The sequence below is a fragment of the Epinephelus lanceolatus genome, chromosome 22 (genome assembly GCF_041903045.1).
Source record: "Epinephelus lanceolatus isolate andai-2023 chromosome 22, ASM4190304v1, whole genome shotgun sequence".
Lineage (NCBI taxonomy): Eukaryota > Metazoa > Chordata > Actinopteri > Perciformes > Serranidae > Epinephelus > Epinephelus lanceolatus.
Genome location: NC_135755.1, coordinates 6,675,543 through 6,697,010, shown reverse-complemented (window position 1 = coordinate 6,697,010; position 21,468 = coordinate 6,675,543). Strand labels below are relative to the sequence as shown.

The 21,468-nt window shown below is 43.0% G+C and overlaps 1 protein-coding gene across 2 annotated transcripts; it reads right to left on the bottom strand.

Annotated features, from left to right (window-relative positions):
• Positions 1-96: 96 nt before the first annotated feature.
• Positions 97-20,798, bottom strand: tec (tec protein tyrosine kinase). Of its 2 annotated transcripts, none has more exons than XM_033609416.2 (18): positions 20,630-20,798; positions 17,646-17,852; positions 17,232-17,336; positions 14,257-14,338; positions 11,956-12,084; positions 10,761-10,813; positions 10,454-10,641; positions 10,280-10,345; positions 9,868-9,922; positions 8,381-8,463; positions 7,767-7,900; positions 7,280-7,354; positions 7,019-7,190; positions 3,778-3,994; positions 2,048-2,112; positions 1,842-1,960; positions 1,549-1,706; positions 97-863 (listed from the first exon to the last, which is right to left on the bottom strand). In XM_033609416.2, the coding sequence occupies exons 2-18, from the start codon at positions 17,781-17,783 to the stop codon at positions 780-782; spliced, it is 1,923 nt and encodes a 640-aa protein (XP_033465307.1). In that variant the 5' UTR covers positions 17,784-17,852; positions 20,630-20,798; the 3' UTR covers positions 97-779. The 2 variants fall into 2 exon arrangements, with proteins under 2 accessions (XP_033465307.1, XP_033465306.1); XM_033609415.2 differs by having other exon boundaries at positions 10,454-10,644; positions 20,630-20,797.
• Positions 20,799-21,468: the final 670 nt, after the last annotated feature.

Genomic DNA, 21,468 nt, shown 5'->3' with positions numbered 1-21,468 from the left:
AGACTCTTGATTTGTGCCTCAAAGGTAACGTTCAATGAAACTGACTGTTCTTTTTTTGACACTGATGATGATGACACCCAAATCATTTACTTTCTCTTTACATTACTTTTAATATTGATGTGCAGGATGTGACGGTAATTACATGAAAACAGATTTGCACTGCAGCTTAAATTTGTCAGAAAATTATGGAATAAAACACAACAAAGACGTCATTTCATAAATGTTGAAGGAACAAAACACACAGCTGAGTCCTTACTGGAAGGAAGATGAAGCTTGTCTTGTGGCTTTGTACATTTTTTTGAACTGACAGATCTCTGACCGAAGGACTTGATGTCCGACTGGGAGGAAACACTGAGGCCGACCCACAGACAGGTAGGACAAAAGAGAAACATTCACTCGAAATTTACTGAGCTGATGCGTCCATCATGAGAACCTGTTTTCTACGTAGCTGTCAGTTCATGTTGGTGTCAGACACTCGTCCTAAAAACAGACATAGCTTCAGTTTTAGGTCAGGGTTGTGAGCTGTACCGGCGTCTTGACTGGGTAAACAAATGGCTGGTGTGATTGGTCCATCCTCTCCATCTGATTGGTGAGTTCCAGACACTGAGTACCATTACATGTTCTCCATATTGATGCCCTTTCTCCTCTGCTGTTCAAGACAGTTACTGCCGTTACACCCTGAGGAACAGCAGGGTGGTTACCATGGAGCAGGGGTTAGGGGCCAACATGGCCGCCACAGATGTCGTGGGGATGGTGGAAGCAGCTGATTGGTTAGTTGATCAGACTGGGGGAGGGGTGTCACTCTCCAGAGTGTCGGAGATCATCAGGCAGAGCTGAGAGAATGACGGGCGCTCCTCCGGCCTCTGAAACACAAAGAGAGAACACAGGCTGCAAATTCAGCTCCTCCTGAATGTGACCTTTAGAAGTGCAGCAGAGGGTTGTCTTTGAGTTCCCGTCAGATGTGGAGACCGACATCTGCTGCTTGTGATCACCTCCATTTTGGCAAATGTCAAATCAGTTTTAAAATATGGCGTACACTAGAGATGCACCTGTCCATCGGCCGCCGATCAAATTTACAAGCGTCAAGGGACCTCTGTGAAATGGCCATGCCGAACTTTGGAGCGTTATTTAGCCACCTTCCTGAGAAACTTGCTTTAAAACTCAGCCATCTATAGCGTCTGAAAGACGGGCGGTGGCAAAAACGGCACGTGATTTTAAAAGACAATGCGTGATGTTCAGAACTTTAACACGTTGTGATTAATGTGTAAATGTGATAAATTTAAGTGGCGGCAAAACATTTAAATGCTAGTGAAAATAAAACGGTGAAGTTGCTTTAGCTGAAAGGGAGCTGTCGAACTGATCACACCCCCACCATTACTGAACAGTCATGAATTTATTCCATTCAGATTCTCGTGGATGCTAAATGAGCACAAGCCGTGGATTAAAAATAAAGTTTGTATTGTTATGACCAACAAACAGTTTGAGTACCATAATAAATGGTACTTCATACAGTATGCTGTGAAACAGATTGTTTCTCATGGTTCTCACCTCGTGCCAACAGAGCTGCATGATGTCATAGATGGTGGGCGTGGCCATTTTGGGCCTGTAGAGGCGGTGACCCTTGGTTACCAAGGTAACCACCTCATGGTTCTGACTCTGTTCAAAGGGCATGCGACCCTCAGTGAAAACCTCCCACATCAACACACCTGGATACACACCAACAACAGAGGTTTAATAAGATCCGGGAATGTTATGTGGAAATGTTAATGTGTAGTTAGTTAATAGTTAAAATATATAAAAAGAGAGATGTGATACTATGTGTGATGCTACAGTGTGCGTACCGTAGGACCAGATGTCCGACTTGCTGCTGTATTTGCAGAAGTTAAAGACTTCAGGAGGCGACCACTTCACTGGAAATTTAGCTCCTGATGAGCTGGTGTACTGGTCGTCTAACACGTATCTGCAAAATACACATCAATATTTCCATGCAACTTTTCCACCTGCTGACTTCTTTAAACATGTGAAAGAGCTGGGATTAAATTTGTACCTGGCCATGCCGAAGTCAGACACCTTCACCACCAGAGAGTCGTTCACCAGACAGTTTCTGGCAGCCTGCAGAGAAGATGAAGAAACAGAAAAATGATGATATCGATATCGTGGGTCAAAGACACAAAGTCTACCTGTAGTGGGCGGTACTAAATTTGCTTTGTTTTTTAAGCCAAATATATTTACTTAACTATATTTAACTATTTTATTGATTAATCTGAAATTTGGTAAACACATTAATGATCGTGTATGAATGATAATAGTTTTAGCAATCCTGACTTTTCTTCTATTGCTATCATCAGGTCAACATTTAAATTTGTGCAATACTTTATGACCAAATACCTCCAGAACTAATCACATTCCCATCAGCCTCAGCTGTCCAATCTATTTAGTGCTAGTTAGCAGATGTTAGCATATTAACTCACTAAACTAAGATGGTGGACATGGTAAACATTATACCTGCTTAACATCAGCATGTTAGCTACTGAGTCCAGAACTATATGACTAAGTTCACCCTCAAAGAGCTGCTAGCATGGCCGTAGACTCTCTTGTTTCAAAGTGAAAATTTCACACATATGCAAGAAAGTGGCTAAAGTTGCTAACTGTATTAATGTACACATAACTCCAGTTACCATAGCCATTAAATGAAGGACAAGAAGAAGAAGAAGACCGGATGAGACGTCAGAGAATGAACATTACTGTTGCTAGGCTAAGCTAACTCGTCATGGATCATGATTATGCATTGACGGTTGCTGCACCTTCTGACACCGAAGCTGTCCCGGTAAACATGAGCATTTCTCTGCTGCTGAAGCTCGCTCTGCCAAACAAACTGCCACGGTCAGTTTCGGTTTCATGGAGTGAGGAACGTCAGATCTGTATCTGTTATATGACTACAACTCCCATGATCCCACGCTACTTCGTGATGTCATCCAACACCGTCTTCTGTTATTGTTTTAGTTTGAGACCCCTAGCGGCAGAAAATTATTGCACGTTTAAGGCACAAAAAACATGTTTTAGGTTAAAACACCTGCACCTGGTGTCACCATCATGGCTGGAAATTCTGCAGTGTCTTGCTAAAAAGAACTCAGCTTTAGTGCCTGTCTCCACTGGAAATGCATTGATGTCTTTTAAAATAACACCCAGCTTTGGTGCCACAAGCACCGAGCAAAATGCTGCAATGTATCTTTAAAAATCTTTTGTTTGTCAGTCTTGAACAGAGGTCTGCAGCTTGGCAGCCATCTTGCTTTGGTCTCATGCCATCCGCCATCCCCTCGTCCTCTGGATGACAAAGTTAGCAAATATACGAGTAGCCAGTCACTTTTGAGATGTTGATGTGATACGTTTGAAACGCACAAATGTAACATACGTGTGCACTGCAGAAGCAATACCAACATTTTCTTCTGGCAACTGGGTTGTCGTTTGTGCCTTAAACTGATCGTTAAAACAAGAGAAACTATTCCTCCATCACTGAACTTCATGTTGATTTACCTTAATACTGCTTTGTTTTGTTTTAGGATGGATCGTGATTGGCAACCATGAACTTCAGTCTATCTTGCAGCTAAAAGCAGCAATACAATTCAAAGTAGCTGTGAAAACTAGCCACAGTGTAGTTTATCATGTCTTCATGTGGGGATAAGACAAAACATTCCTGTGGTGTAAAGGTGGCAACTAAATCCAGTCAGGATGAAAAAGCAGAACCCAGACTGGAGAATCAGAGTAACCTGCAGTTACCAGATCTCTGTGGATGAAGCCGTTGGCCTCCAGGTGCTCCATGCCCTCGCTGACGTCCAGGCAGATACTCAGCAGGGACCCCAGGCTGAGGCTGCCCCGCCGCTGCCTGAGGAAGTTCAGCAGGCAGCCAAGCTCCATGAACTCTGTGACGATATAAATGGGCTTCTGCTGACTGCACACTCCGTAAAGCTGCACCAGTTTAGGGTGAGACAGTTTCCTGGAGAAAAGTAAAGACAGTGATGCACGGACAAATAGAAGGCTGTCAAACAATTGCCTTCCTGTGTTTCACTCAGATGATTAATGTTAAACAACACGGCTGTCCACTCAGGCCACACAATGACCCACACTGTACTAACTCAAACTATCATGACCTGGGTACAGGGGCGAAAGACTAGTCGAGCCATCTTGTATCTAGTTCCCTCTGATGTTTGCCTCAGGACAGCTGGTGCTTAGAGTTCTAGGTCGGCTTAGAGGTCTTGGTACGAAGACAATCTCAACCTATTCTCAAACTTCAAACGGGTAACAAGCCTGACTTGCTGACTTGGCGCCGGGAATGAATTATGAGCCACCACGTGGGACATTTTTGGTAAGCAGAATTGGTGGTGCAGGATGAGCCGCATGCTGGGTAAAGGTGCCTGATCCGACAATCATCAGATTCCAAAAAAGATGTTGGTTGATATAGACAGCAGGACGGTGGTCAAGGAAGTTGGACTCCACTAAGGGGGTCTTGGCAAGCTTGGCTGGTGCCCAGCTGCTGACGTAGAACTGGTGCAGACCAGAGGAATCCGACTGTTTAATTACAAAAAAAAGCATTGTGAAGGTCCCCAGATGCTTTACCTGCCGCACATGTGCTGGATGATAGGCGTGTTAGGCAGTTCCTCTTTCCGCTGCGCATGTGCTGGAGATAGACATGCACAGTCCCGGTAGCACTTCTCTGTCGGGTATGTCTGGAGTGATGGCATGCTTGGTACGGGTGCGGCAGTTGGTTTGGCCATACCTCCACGTGGTGGTCTTTGGGCAACGTTCCCTGATAGGGCGGCGAAGTTCCCCACTAAACAATCGGACTGCTAGATGTCCTTGGCCGTGGGGCTGGGACATGTCTGGTTTTCAGCAGTTGAGGTGTCGCAGGCACTCCCATGACTTCGTCCCTTTAAATGCGGACACAGGATGTAGTGAGCAACAATGAAGTTAGCCCACATTGTAGCCGGGGGAGGGGAGGCTGATGTGGAGTGGAGTGTATGGGGGCGTCCCTGCTCACTTGACATGCAATTCCATGCTGCATTCCTGCTTTAGTCCGGGCCAGTTGATTCTAAGATGAAGTCCGCAGCCACACAGGAGGCCCCAACAGCACACAGGAGGTTGGTGTGCTGTTGGGGCTCGGTCTGGTGCCTGCAGGGAGCCGTCGTGTCTTGTGCCATGACCGGCTGTAGAGGGAGGAGGCGGCTCCTCCAGGGTTGGATGGTGTAGGCCAAGGGTACAGTGATTTTGGCGTGTGAGTGCGGGTGGGTCTTCTCACCGGGTGCGACTGCGGCGGCACCGTTGTGTCCTGTGCCATGACCGGCTGTAGAAAGAAGAGGCGGCTCCTCCAGGGTTAGCTGGTGTAGGCCTGGGGCACGGCGGTGTTCGGCGTTGCTCGTCCTGCAGGTTGGGTGTCTTGTTAGTGGCGACTGCGGCGGCGCAGTTGAGTCTTGTGCCATGACCGGCTGTTGAATGAGGAGGCGGCTTCTCCGGGGTTAGCTGGTGTAGGCCTGGGGCCCAGCAGTGTTTGGCGTTGTGCGTCCCTGGTGAGCCCTGGCAGTGGGTGTGTCTCGGTGGCTGTAGGAAGTGGGTGGCTGTCTGGTAGCACCCGCCCACGGCATAATTAACTGTGGTTCCCTGACTCTGGATCTAGAGTCAACTTGGAGGATATGGTGTTCTACCTGATCTCCGAACCCTACGTTCGGGGGATGTACAATGGACCAGGGGCACAAGCGGGGAAAAAATGACTGAGTCCCAAATCCAGACACTGGGGGATGTCTGGACCATAGAGGAGGCTGGCTGTGGGTCTCTGGTGTGTGCCAAGACCACGGCCTGGCCCTCCTTCCTCCCTTTTAAACTGTTTGGCAAACTGAAGCAATACTCTACAGCCCATACCGCTTCTGTTAAAGGAATAGTTCACCCAAAAACAACAATGTAACTTGCAGCATCATCTAAGTGTCTTGGTTTGCATCAGCCCAGGAATGATAGGAGCCTTTGGTGAAGTCTGTTTGTATTAATATGCTTTTGTTTTTCGGACACTCTGCTTTCGTTAACGCTGTTTGATAGAAACTTTGTCTGGGATCAAAGAGAGTCTCGGGAGGTGAGTATTATATACAATTTATATTGTTTGTGGGCGAACTACTCTTTTAACAGCACACATTGCTTTGGTTTTTGCCAAATTTGACAAAGTTTCTATACTACTGTGTAATAGTCCCAATACCCTTCCAGTTTCTTCTTCAGGAGTGTTGCCAATTATCTATCATTGAGTTTATACAATGTATGAAATAGGAGGCATTGTTCTCAAGCTAAAATGAATCTGAAATCCAACCCTCAGTAAATATCAGCTCTCACTAAGTCAATCTTGGCACCCATCATCGAGATATCAGATTACTGTAGGAAGCTGAAACCAACAAGAACGCATCTGTCATTGTTTACAGTCCAATCTTTCACTTATGATACAAACAACATTTGGGCTAATCTCTACAGACTGATATCTGCATATGATCTTCCAGGGCTGAAAGATGAAAAAAGTTGTGCATAAGTCCAAGATGGCGACGGCTAAAATGCCAGTCTTTAGGTGTCAGAGTCCTCAAACCAATGTGTAACATCACAGGGGCTATGTCTGTTGTTGAATGAATGAATGCAGACAAATTTAAAAAAGCGAAATCAATGTGAGACAATAGCTTATAGACTGTGATATAGCATTTCGCCCTATGTGTTCCACTTCTTTTGCTCCACACACACTGTTTACCTGCAGGAAACCAAAGCCTGTTCAAATGTGATTGGTGAGTATTTCTTGGACTACAAACAGAAACCAGAACGTGTACAGGCCACAGAAGAGCGGAAGAGGGCTGGAGTGCATGTTGTTGCAGTGCCTGCTAGTCTCCAGTAGGAGGCAGCAGAGGTCAAAGGTACATGGGCTCATTGTTTTCTAATGGAAAGACTAATCTTTTATATGTGTGTGTATAACTTCCTCTAACCCCGATATTTTCTCCCTCCTTACATCATGACTTTGGCTTCCTCAATGAAGTCCTCCTCGTACATGGCTCCCTCTCTGATGGCCTTGATGGCCACTCTGTGCTGAGCCCTCCACTTGCCGAGCCTCACCAGACCAAACTGACCGCTGCCCAGCTCCTTCATGAAGGTCAACTCACTGGGGTTGATCTCCCACTTTTCTGGAGGGGGGGGGGAAACGAGAGAGCAGGAAAGTAAGGATGTGTTCATGGATTGTTTAAAAACTGATGAGAGGTCTGTCAGGACTCACCGTAGCTGAAGCCGGCGGTGGACGGAGCAGATTTGTCTTGTTTGCCAACAGGGTACCTCAACCTGGCAACAAGTCCTGAGGTACAGACAGATGATAAAGAGAAATGTTGACATGTATGAAAGAGACTTTTAAAGCTTAAAATGCATAAAAAATAATTAATTACTGATTTTATAAAGTATATTTTGCTTGTCCCAGTGTCACAAAAAAAGCTAGGGAACAACTGCTTCCAAAGTCGAGATATGTTCCTTATAAAATACAATCAAAAGGGCAAATAAATGATGTGGTGACATACATGTAAGTGCTTTCATATTTTAAACACGGGTGGAAAAAACATCCAAAATTGCATTTATCTCTTAACACTGCTGTGCCTGAGTACAGCCTCACAGCGCTGCTAACATGGCTGTAAATACGCTTGTTAATATCCAGATAGCTACAAAGCAGGTTCAGGACGTCAGGTGTGGATGTAGACGCACGGCGTGTTGTTTACCTGCTGCGTTGTGTTTGTGGTACTCGATGAGGTCGGGGATGGAGCCGAACAAGTGTTTCTCAGCCAGGTAGAACTGAGGAGGCGAGCCCTGCGTCTCCTTGATGTGGTAATGTTTAATCACCGGTCCTCCATCCCTACATCACACAACAACAAACACAGACAATAAAACATGCTGTACAGGACTTGTTGGAAATCGTATTTTTGTGTTTTCTATGTTCCAGGCAGCCATTGGTTCCCATTCATTTCTGTGCAGTAGACAGATACGTTAGCACGCTCTTGAAACTTGTTTTTTGTAATCCATCTCAGTGAACATTGGGTCTGGATTTAGAGAATTTAGAGTCACCAGTTAACCTGCATGTCTTTGGACTGTGGGAGGAAGCTGGAGCACCTGGAGAAAACCCACGCTGACACTGGAGAACATGCAAACTCCACACAGAAGGGCTCCGAACCCGGAACCCTGGGTTTGACGAGGCGATAATATTAACTACTGCGACACCGTGCCACCATGATGATTCAGTAGTTCATAAGATAAAACACTGCAGGTATGGTCCTTTACAGTGGCTGCCTGTTTTAGTTTCTCTCAGTGTGTAAGGGATGCAGCTCTGTGTGTTTACCCTGTAGCAGACTTGGCGTAGAGAGAGACGGTGTAGGTTCCTGCAGTGCTGGAGTCTCTGACAATGAAGGCTCCTTCTTTGTCCTGCAGGGGGCGACAGAGACAAACACACACTGAAGCTATATCAGATTTAACTTTTTACGTTGTATAAATTGACCTAGCCACCTACAGAAGCATATTGCATTCACTTGACAAATTAAAAAAAAATCTGTTTTATTGAGTAATTTTTTTCTGTTTTTCTGAGTAATTTTTTTTATGTTTCTGTTTTTAGTGGTAATTTTTTCCCTGTTTTTTGTGGTAATTTAGTTTCTGTTTATAAGTTAAGAGAGCAATAGAACAAAAAATGCTTTCATCCCTTTCTTGAGAGCTGGATATAATGGAAGCAAACATGACCCGCTTGTTTAGTTTAATCCAGTTTTACTTTGTTTTGGGTTATGTGTCCAACTGATTCTGGAGAAACACTACAGTGTCCAGCAGATCTGAATGGGCTTTTCATCTGAACAACCGCAAAGTCTTAAGGTGCCTGCGTAAAGTCAACAAACTAATGATAACACCATCTATTTGACTTAAAGACGAGTATCTCCCAGTGTCTCAAACCCAAAACAAAGTAAAACTGGATTAAACTAAACAAACGGGTCATGTTTGCTTCCATTATATTGAGCTCTTAAGAAAGGAATGAAAGCGTCTGTTGTTCTATTGCTCTTTAAACTCAGAAAATATACTCAGAAAAACAGAAAAAATTACCCCGAAAAACAAAAAAATACCCCGAAAAACAGAAACTAAATTACCACAAAAAACATAAAAAATACCACGAAAAACAGAAAAAATTACAACGAAAAACAGAAAAAAATACCATAAAAACAGAAAAAAAAATTACCATGAAAAACAGGAAAAAAAATTACCATGAAAAACAGAAAAAAAATACCACGAAAAACAGAAAAAAAATTACCACGAAAAACAGGGAAAAACATTACCACGAAAAACAGAAAAAAATACACCGAAAAACAGAAAAATAAAAAAATTACTCCGAAAAACAGAAAAAATTACTCAATAAAACAGATTTTTTTTTATTTGTCAAGTAAATGCAATACGCTTCCGTAGCGGAAATGGTTTCAGCTTACAGAAACAGACAGGAGGTCTGCATCTCCGCTACGTGAAGTTACTTTTCTCGTGAGGTTACGGTGTAGGTTACGGCATAGACTTCACGTTGACGCAGAGCCGATGCCGTAGCTATGGCGTCCATTCAACGCAGAAGAAAAATTCCGTCTTCGACAGCAATTCAACATGCTGAATCAGCCAAAGAACAATTGACCAGTGCCAATAGCGCGGGGCACAACACAAAAACTGGGGGCGCTCAATGATCGCCTGACATTGCTGTTGGTCTGGTTTTGTTTTGGATAGTTTGGCACTGCAGGAGGACGTAAATAAAACAAAGAAAGATAGCAACATGGAAAGGGAAAAAGAAGACAGGACACGACAAATGCTCACCTCTTTCCTCAGCAGCTCCTCTGCCTTGTTCCTGTTGACTTGTTTACTGTACCAGCTGGAACAAACAAATAAATAAACATCCCAATAAGTCATATATATCTTAATGGATATATTTTTTTTATTGTAATGAGACTTTATCTGGTCCTCCCTAAGCTTTTACAAGATGGAGATCTGGATGTGCAAAACTCTAAACTGGCTGAACTGAATCCATCACCAATCTGTGAGCAAACATACATTAAACATAAAATATGCGTGTCTTATGGATACATGTAGGTAATCTGTGCTACGAAAAATATAACGTGAATAACATGCCCCTACTCTGCAGGAAGTGTGCTAGAATCTGAGAGTAAACAAATCCACACATTTCTTCAACTTTACTGTGACAGAAAACAGAAATAATTAACAAACTCACACAAACTGCACCAGGTTTCCTGATTTCTTCTCGGTTACATAGTTACTGGGAATGTATCCTTCCTCACTGTGAAACAGAAACGCACACAAGGAAACGAGATTAGGAGACAAAACACGCTGTCACTCATTAATCAACACGATGAGTGTGTCAGTGTTCGATGGTTCACACACTCACCCATATTTGTTGCGCGCCTTGTACCAGTTGACGTCACACTTTTCCAGGATGACGTACTCGTCTCCTTTGATCAGGCTCAGGTCGTGCGGCTCAGTGCCCGGGAAGTCGTACAGCGCCACGACCACCTCCTCCTCATCTTCATCATCGTCATCATCGTCACCTGGAGGGAGGGGAGGAGGGGGCCGCCGCTGCTGGAGGAAGGAGAGCAACAAAATGCTTCAAGGCTTTGGTGGATATGTTAATGATAAATTTAAAAGTGTGTGTGTGTGTGTGTGTGTGTGTGTGTGTGTGTGTGGTTAGCGGTTACCCTCTCATTGTTGTGCTCCTCACCAGGAATCGGGGGTAAAGGTTTTCTGGAAACTAGAAAAGAGGAACAGAAACAGTTAACCAAGCAGAAAGTTGAAGCGTTCTCTGCTGCTCACTGCGACCTCTGACCTCTCACTGTAATCTCTTTTTAATATTAGTCATCACTAACCGAAGCCTCTCGTACTGTCGCAGTGAGTCAGTCTGAAGGATTAAATTTAAGATCGGTTTCCTGGGTTTCCGTAGAGCTTGGTCAGTCAAGTGTTTCAGATTCTACACTGCAAAATAAAAAAAGCACTTTAAAAGGACCAACACGTAGAATTTTGTGTCTTTTAAAACATCAACATTTGGCCGTTTTTGCAGGTTTTAGCAACTTAATATAACTGCAGACTGAGGTGGAAATATACACGCACCCAAATACCTCAAGTACTGCGCTGTGCTTCATGCACACACTCGTTTCATGTGTTTACTTATTTCAGGGGGTATATTTTATGCCTCCAAGCTGGCGATAGTCGTGGTCGGGGCATTGTGTTTTTTTATGTTGTCTGTCCCATTCTCATTTAATTTATTTGACTCTAGAACTTATCACATGGTACAGAGCACAAACATTACATCCATCCGTCCATTCATTTTCATCCGCTTATCCGGGGCTAGGTGGCGGGGGCACCAGGCCGAACAAAGCACCCCAGACGTCCCTCTCCCCAGCGACACTTTCCAGCTCCTCCTGGGGAACCCTGAGGTGTTCCCAGGCGAGATGAGATATGTAGTCCCTCCAGCGTGTTCTGGGTCTGCCCTGGAGCCTCCTACCAGCTGGACGTGCCCGAAATACCTCTAACAGGAGGATCCTGATCAGATGCTCGAATCACCTCAACTGACCCCTTTCCACACGAAGGAGCAGCGGCTCTACTCCGAGCTCCTCACCCTGTCTCTAAGGCTGAGCCCAGACACCCCACGGAGGAAACTCATTTCGGCTACTTGTATCTGCGATCTCATTCTTTCGGTCACTACCCAGAGCTCATGACCATAGGTGAGGGTTGGGACGTATGGACCAGTAAATCGAAAGCTTCACCTTCTAGCTCAGCTCCCTCTTCACCAGGAAGGACCGGCACAGTGCCTGCATCACAGTCTGAATCCTTCTGTTACTGACATTGATAAGTTTGGTAAAATTACTTCAAACTGAACACAAACAGTTTTCTTACTGTCTCCAAACAGGTTGTACTCCTCGCAGCCCAGAGCCTGTTTTTCCGCCTGGCGACAGCAGAGCCACGCCCCTTCCTGCCAGAACTGGGGGTGAAACTTGGTCACGATGACAGCGTTGTCTTTGATCTCTGCAGACAGAAAAGTTTTTGTGTTTAAGGTTTGTGTGGACCAGTGTCTGTATGCTGATATAATAATCCTCCTCAACACCCAGTAACAGTTGTCTTTGTTTTTGCAGCTCATGGACAAAACCTGTGATATTTCCATGTCGAACACACAAAGGATTTAAATACTAACTCACTTTAATTTGGACAAGTTTTTTGCTTTAACTCTTCATTGTGAGGTAAACGTTGATTAAACAATGTAATTACCGTTGAATAATAAGGACACCATCTGTGTTTAGATTGATTCCCTACAAGCCTCACTTTCACCATACAGTTCTTACTGCCACATTATTCATTCTTCCGGGGAAAAAGGCTGAGGGATAGAGAGGGATAGCGCTTTTGTTTTTCCCAGTAGCCATCAGTAACTATCCCCAAATACCAAAGAGTATCAATGTAAGTTCTTCTCAGTCACTATCTCCAGTAGCGGAAATGGCGGACGTTGGAAAGACAAAAGTAACTGTAGGTAGCTGCTCAGCAGAAAACGATCTGGTGTCTTTAAGACAGCAGTGCCAACAATAATACAACCTGGAAATCGTAAGTGATATATCGTAGGCAGCTGGACTTGCTTGCGTTACCTACGATATAGCACTTACGATTACCGTGACCTGGATGACTGAGAATCTTCACCGACAAGTTACAATCTGGAAACACTTCCCAAATGGCTTAAAACCTGCAATCATTTATTTTTCTGGCCACAAGGGGGCAGAAGGAACAAGCCGTGAAAACCAGACTCCCTAATGCAGGATTTATATTTCTGCCGACACCGTACCCTACAACGAAGCCCGACGTACACCTTCCCACAAATGTCATGGCGACGCATACCTCCTGTTTAATAATTTTAGCACAACTATCAATGCTCCCAACAGTGTAGGCTACGCGCGTAGGCTCCATCGTAGGCTCTGCATAGAGCTGACGCACAAGTACAAATCCCGCATTATAAGTTACGATTAGTTGTGATTAACCGCCTAATTTCAACAAATCGCATCAGGATCAACACGTTAACACTGCCAGCCCTTCATGTTAGCACCCCGTTGCCCATTAATTTGTTATGTAGCCTTTTTGCTTAAACCTGCCGCCTGCTGCGTCCCAAAAATGAGGTGATGAGAGCCGTGAGAGTGAACCAAAACAGTAAATTCGCAGGCCTGAAAATCTAACAGTGAGCTGAACAATGCTAAACAGCTGAGTTAAAGGTTAAACAGTTTGAGTCACGTGATTTCCCATCAATAGGTCCTGACTGTCACGTTAGCTGACTGTTGCTATGCCTGTTAAGGTTAAACATGTCTCTGATTTGTAACTGCTGACACTGATTTTAATCAGCTCTAGCTAGCAAGCTAACTCCGAGTCAGTTGGAAACTTTGTGTGACTTTGTTAATGTTTCCAAATGAGTCATTTGAAAATGGCAAGAGTTAAAAATGTGCGTGTCAGCATGTTGACAGTAGAACACAGAGTTACAGTTACAGAGCAATGAAGGAAAGTCAATGTTTAGGGAATAAGTTTAGCAAACAGTCAGTTAACTTTGAGGCTGTGACGCTCAATAATTCACTGCTCCTGGTGAAGCAGACACTCAGACGTTTATTTGGGATCAACGTCAGAGATAATAACATCCTCTGGAAATGTAAGTCGCACTGAATCTAAAAATATGTTTATCATGTGTGTGTGTTCAGATCTGACTGAGCTAGGTTTCTGAGAATGAGTGGGATTTTTGACGTAATTGACACATTTAGTGTTTAAGCTTTAGTGACACTCTTGTAATTTTCTAACCAACGGTGACATTAGTTTATTAAACTACCTGCTCCTTAGCTTCTGTTGCAGAAAACCTAAAACCACACGTGCAAAGACTAAATGGTAACTAAACCTGTGGGCATCTCAAGCCTGAGACACGAAAGCAGCCCCTGACCTAGTTGTACCTGTCTGTCCACAATGTCCCAGGTGAAACGTCACATGCAGAGACAGCGGGGGTGGAAACAGTAGGGGCTGCTGGGAAATTTGCCCCATGTGTGAAAACCAGCCTCAGATGTGTGGTTTTAAAGTGTGAAAACATCTTTGCAGCAGCTCAGAATATAAACTGTGAGTGTAAACTGTCATGTTAACACCTGTGCACGCTCCTGTGCTGCTCTCTCCACCAGAACAGAGACTGACCTTCTTTGAGGCTCTGCACCCAGAGACTTCTGCTGTCGTGACTTGGAGCGAATATGTAGAGAGTGCTGGTGTCATACACCACCTGGACACAAACACAAACTGGTTAGAAATATTTAAGTGAAGAGCGTAGTGTAGATAATCTGCTGCAGCTGCAGTTTGAAGGGACGGTTGGAATTATTTGAGGTGAGGCTGAATAAAGTACTAATATCCAAAAATAGACACATTTGTATAGAACATTTCACACACAAGGGCAATTCAAAGGTTTCTGCTGCACATTAACAAAAAGCTGCTTCACCATATTTTGTTCTGACTCTTGGGATGGTCAGTAGGCAAGCCCCAGATCTCCTCAGGGTCCTGGAGAGTTCATATGTCACAACCATGTCAGAGATATATTTAGGCACTGAGCCACAGAGTGATTTATGCACAAGCAACAAGATTTTGAAATCAGTTCTCTGAGTGACAGGTAGCCAGTGTAAGGATGTTAGAACGTGAAGTAATGTGGTCATATTTCCTAGTTGTTTTTAAAAGTCCTACAAACAGACAGTTGCAGTAATCTAATACACTGGAAATAAAGGTGTGGGTGAGACTTTAAGGGTCTTGCTTTGACATTATTCCTCTGACTTTAAGAATGTTTTATAAATGGCAGTAGGCAGATGATCATACGGATTTGATGTGGCTGTGGAAATTTAAATCTGAGTCCAGGATAACGCCAAGGTTCTTTGCATGACTCTTAGGTGGAATTTGCACTTCTGCTGTGAATCTACGCCGTAACCTGACATGCACCTCCCCAGAACTGTGACAACATGTCGCAGCAACACAGACCTCCTGTCTATTTCTATAAGCTGAAACCATTTCCCTCAGTGGAAACAAAGCTTTTATTTACTTTAATTTCACTCCTCCTCTCGTCGCTAGGCTAATTTATACAATGTAAAAAGCCATAGGCTTGTGCTAATAACGTTAGCATGTTATATTTCTTTGGAAAACGCGTTTAGTATAAGACAGTTGTTTTGTCGGTAATGGAGCCGATTTTGTAACGTTACCTTTGTTAAAAGTTGCTGTTGTCCCTGGCTTCATATGAGCAGAGGAAAAGTCTGCTAGCTGCTAGGCTAATCTATACAATGTAAAATGCCATAGGCTTGTGCTAAAAATATTAGCATGTTGTATTTGTGGGGAAAATGTGTCCAGATAAAGATAAGTGATTGTCTGTGAATGCTGCGAGTTAGGCCCAATCCCAGTACCCCCCCTTGTCCACTACCCCTTAGCCCTTGGCCCTCGAAATGAAGCAACGAGAGATAGGGTTTGAAATCTTTCCCTAGGAATTGGGACACCACTCACTACGTCACTGCATCATTTTAAACAAGAAGTTGCGAGCCATCTACATTTCCAACTGGCATCTACAATGGAGTCTCCAGTTGAGTTCATCCTACCAATCACGTTTGCTGTATTCATCGGGGACTTCTGCTAGCTAGCTACCTAACTAACCAGCTAACATTACGAGGCAGCATAGTTATACTAGCTGGCGTGTTATCGTAATGTGACAAATCCGACAAATTTGCAGAACAGGACAGATGACAGACGCCAGATAGTGTGAGCTAGCTAGCTAGCTAACAAGCAACCTGACAACGGTAACTACGGTTAGCTACGTATGAACTTTTTCCCCCATCTCTTGCTCGGTGGTAGCCATGGTGACGTCTACCCCTCGCTGGTAAGTCAGCACCTGAAATCCCTCGCTCCGAAGGGCTAGTTTCATACCCCCTACCCCTTGTTATGCCCCCTACCCCTCGGGTGGGGGGCATAACGAGGGGTAGTATTGGGACAGGCCCTTAAGTGTGTTAGGTGTCTGTGAATGCTGCGAATTATAGTGAAGCTGATTTGTGTACTTGTGTTTGAAACTGTCTCTATTAAGCCATGTTTAACGTGTGTTTAATGTGTGTTTTGAATCAAATGAACTTTACAGCACTTCACAAAAACTTCATGGCAGACTTATATGTAAAGAATCGATATAATATCGTGATGACACTGGTGATTTACACTCCTGGTAAGTATCTCATACAACCTCCCTTCAAAAGTTACAAACTGCCCCTTAAAGATGTGTCTTGTAAGACTCTGCCATCATTCCCCTCACACCTGTCCATCCTGTCTAAAGGGTGATTTTTTTATTTTATTGTCTTTCAGTGTGTCTTCGTAAATAATATTATTGAGAGCTTGAAGAGTCACTCTTGAGTCAGACATAAAATCCTCCCACATTATTACGTCGGAGCTTTCTCAGAAAAGTGAGCTCACCTGAAATGTAGGTCAGACTTAAAGCAGGAAACTGATCTGTAAACATTGATGGATGTTGCGTAATAATGTTGCTTTGTACTTTCTTTTTCTATTCCAGATAAGTCTGTGAACCTGGAGGTTTGTTTCCTTGTGACTGCTCGAGCTTTTGAACCTCTCTGACCTCTTTTACTGATAGTATTACTGATTGAAATTAGGGCTGGGCGATATGAACATATTTTACCGTTATCGAGATATGAGACTGTATAAATCGTCTTAGACTTTGGACATCGTTGTATCATGATATGGCATGTATGGTGTATTTTCCTTTTGTTTTAAAGGCTTTGTAACGCTTGCCTGAACCGGCCTAGTCATTATATCCACATAATTGGTGATTATTGATCAGAAATGTCACTGTGTTAATATTGTCTGAGAAAAATGGAAATAAGTAAATGAATAAATAATAGTTATACTTCCAACTTTTTTGTGCCAGAGAGGATATTTGGTGAGAAATATTATGATCGATTTTGTCTGTCTTGTCTGTTTGTTTGTCTTTGGGGATATTTAAAAATATTGACATATATATTGAGTATCGAGATACAGCCTTAAAATACTGTGATATAATTTTCAGGACATATCGCCCAGCCCTAATAGAAACACAGATCAGAGCAGCTGTGGTTAAAAACGGTAGGCCGATATTTGTTGTGTGTCTGTACCTGAAAAGGGTATTTGTTCTGGCAGGGGATGATTCCTCCCCCATTCTTGACGATCTCGGCACATCTGATGCGGCTCAGCTCGATGGAGCCTCTCCTGAACCTCTTCTGTCGATGGAAACAACAGCATGTCTTTATCAGGGTGTCTACAGGTCCTTAAAAACATCTTGAATTCAGTGTTACAACAATAAGGCCTTGAAAGTCGTTGAATAGTATTGAAATTGAATTTGTGAGGTCTGAACTACTGCAAACATTTCACTGATCCATTTTTTAATTTCTCTTTGTGAACATGAGTGAAGCCTAAGACCCTGTTAATTAGGAAGTACTCGTTTGAGGACATTGTGACTTTGTTATCATCTGGTTTTATAGATTATTGATAACTAATCTGTAACTGAAATGTAAACTAATACAACAGACCTCTGCTTTGCCATCGTAGTACGTCAGCTGGCTCTTGGTGAGGACAAACAGTCTCTCCTTGTAGTTCAGCGGCGACGTCCTCTTCTTCTGCTGCGAACGCTTGATGAGCGTCTCCTCCAGTAGCAGCTCGGCACTCATCCTGGCCCCGCCCCCACGTCGTCAGCCCATTGGTGGATTGTTGTCAGAGCACGGCGGGCTGGAGCTGAGCTGAGGAGGGACGCACGGTTTAAAATTTGGACACATTTTTACCCCCAGAAACCAACTCCCCTTGGCTTCATGGACTGTTTTAGAGTCTTTTAGCTTCTTGTTTTGGTGTTGTCATTCAAACTGTAATTAACAGCTCTCGCTGGCTTTGTTTACATCTAAAAACCCACCATACACTCCCTTTAAGTATATGTTTACTCTCTCAGGAGCCGCACGATTAAAATCATTTTAACCCTCATAGATGTTAGTGATAGTGTTCGTAATATATCAGTCCAGAATATACCTCGAGGATTTTAAAAACCTTTAGTGGTGGATGTCGCAGAGACCGTATGACAGTGTACTAGCTTAGCTAAAAGGTTGCTAACTGGCTAACAGGCTGTTTCCTTCAGCTCAGTGAATTTGTTTGATTAAAAGCAACTTGTTTATCCAGTTTTAAGACACTATGAATCTGAGTAATGTTATTATACGTCCTTTATGTTGGCACAGATACAGCCAGTAGGTGGCACTAGCGGGCGAAGGAGGCAGCATTGTAGATGGTGGTAGTCAGTGCAGCCATGATATATTTATATAGATCCATCCTAACATCTGGACAGAGAATTCTTCTCACTATTTTCAATATATATTATTCTATATTACTGATTTGTTCTGTTTCGCCTCTTACTATCTTGCTTAAACTACGCTGCACTGCCCCTATGATCTCCGGCAGTATTTCTCCGGAGTACAGTGGTGTATGAGATTTCCACAACCAGTAATAAAGCACAAAGCACAACGGTACACAGTGTCTTAACTTCTTCAGGCACCGTTCAGGGGCAGTCATGAAAAGCAAATCGCCATAATCGACCACGTTTGTCACAAATAAGCCTTTACAGTAAAGTGATGTAATTTTCTGAACCTACCAGACTGTTGTAGCTGCTCTGTTATTTGTCTTTACCCTCTTAGTCATCATATCCACGTTACAACAGCTTCACCAATACCAATATTACGGTATTTAAAGGAAATGGCCACTGTTGAATGAAAATACAGACAGTACTTACTCACCGTCATGCCGACAAGAAGTCCAGTGTAGTTTTTTTAATCCACAAAACTTGTTCGGGGTATCGGAGGATACACTTTAAGTCATGGAACCCACATCCAAAATTATTTTGAAAATGTAATAAAACTCTGCTAATGCATTTCAAATACGTCACAACGACTCGTCCGCCATAATCCAAGTGCCCTGAAGCCGCGGCATGCAAAATTGAATGAAAAGACGTAATTTACTCCACTTTTATAGCATCATTTCTCAACGTGGTCAGTTAGCCTGCAACTCGCAAGACTCGAGACTCAAGAACAAGAACGATTCTGAACGTTGTCAAGTCTCACACAAGTTGCAGGCTAACTGACCACGTTGAGAAATGATGCTATAAAAGTGGAGTAAATTACGTCTTTTCAAGTCAATTTTGCATGCCGCAGCTTCAGGGCACTTGGATTACGACAGACGAGTCGTTCTGACGTTTTTGAAATGCATTAGTGGAGTTTTATTACATTTTCAAAATGTGGGTTCCATGCACTTCAAGTGTTTGGAAAAATACAGCTAGCTGTCATCCTCCGATACCCCGAACGAGTTTTGTGGGTTAAAAAACTACACTGGACTTCTTGTCGGCATGAGGGCGAGTAAGTACTGTCTGTACTTTCATTCTAAAGTGGTCATTTCCTTTAATCCAAAATACTTTTATGTTGGATTTTCACCATGTTGCCCAGTCCAGAGTGGAAACAAGAGTTTCAGTACATAGTTCATAACCATAGTTTGGGGAATATGAACATGTTTTAACTCTTGTTTTAACTCAACAATGAAACTACCAAATTTCTCAATACGTTAGTGTTAAACACATAAGTTTGGCAAAATAGAAACAGCCTAAAGCTTCCTGAGTTATATCAGGAAACACGTGATGAAAGAATAAATAAACTACAGACCCACTCACGTTGTTATGATGATGGACAGCCTGACAGGAGGAAATGATAACATCTAAGTTATGAATGTTTTATGATGCAGTTGAAGATAATTGTAAACACTGGCAGAGGGACTCTATTGTCATTTCGTGTACTTTATATTTTCGACTCCACTACATTTATTTGACAACTAGGCCTATAGTGACCTCGAAGAAATTATGATGTGAGTATTAGGCTATAGGTTAATCCACCCAGCAGTATGAGCTCCACATTTACAGCTGCAACAATATCTAATAATCAGTAATGAACACATTAATTATGACTCAATATTAAATATGATTCTGCATAATAAGTACTTATATCTGACTGGCCTCTTTAACGTGTGGAGCGAGTTTTCCGACGGCGCCTAAACGCAGCAGAAGGAAGCGAAAAGCACGCGCGCTCCCTGCATTGTGTACACCTGCTCACAGGTGGTTTAAGTTCACAACAGGTTGATTATTAACATTGTTTAGGACATGTTTATCTAACAAACAAAAGCAGATGTCTCCTGTAACATGTTATAATATAAGTGTGTGTGTTGAATGAAGGTTTTATGACAGTTAAAGGTACTTTACGGTGTTTATTTCTCCCGTGGTGTCACTGAAACACACATTACAGCGTTAATATGTGTTTACCGACGTGTCTCAGACAGTTTAACAGTGTCAGAGCAGAGCTGAGGACTGATGTCGCTGTCACACTTGCAGGTCGCGGGTTGTGTGTGTGACTGACAGCAGCACACTTCCCACTCAGCAGCTTGTTTTAATGAAAACTGTCACCAAGACTCGTTAAATGACACAAAGTGGTGTTCTTACCTTCTCTCGTCATCTCCCAGGTTTCAGTGTATCGGTGTGTTTCCCATGTCGCTGCAGTGAATCAGAGGAGCGGGATTCAGGAAATGAAGAGAAGGAGGCGGACACGCAGACAACCCACACACACACTGCGGGTAGAGCTGTGTACGAGGAAGTGTGTGTACGTGTGTGTGTGAGTGTGTGATAAAGGAAGAGGTCAGTGGTGTGTGAGATCATTTGACTATCTAAAACAGTCAATATTTTTCCACTCTGCTCTCTGACTGTTTCACCTGACTCTTTTGTCTCTGTGCGTATATGTGAGGTCTTCTGGCCTTGTGAGGACCACCTCCAGTTTTCAGCCTTAAAAGTGAAGACTTTTTAAAATTATGTTCTTGTGGGGACATGTTCGGAAAGTGAAGACGTTTTTTTGTAAGAATATGAGGACAGTTAAAAATAAAAAGTTTTGTACATTACTTGGAGAAACTTTTAGAAAGTGAGGACGTTTTAGCCAAAGAGGATGTTTCTGTAAGTTGGGGACAGTTTGGGAAAGTGACACGATGGTATGTATATGGTTGAAAATGAGGACTTTTCAGGATGTTAATGAGAAATGACAGGTTTTTTCAGAGAGGTCTGATTTTTAAAATAAGGAAAGTTATTTTTTTTTTTTTAAACTGGGGACCGTTTTAAAAATTGAGTACTTTTTTTTGAGTAGTTTGTTTGTTTGAAAATTAGGATGTTTTTTGATTTTTATTTTTTTTTGGTGTGGTCAAATTTTTAAAGTAAAGTTTTTGTAGGGAAACTGGGAACAGTTTCAAAAACTGAAGACGTTTTTTTGGGGAGACTTGGAAATTGTAGTCCTCTTT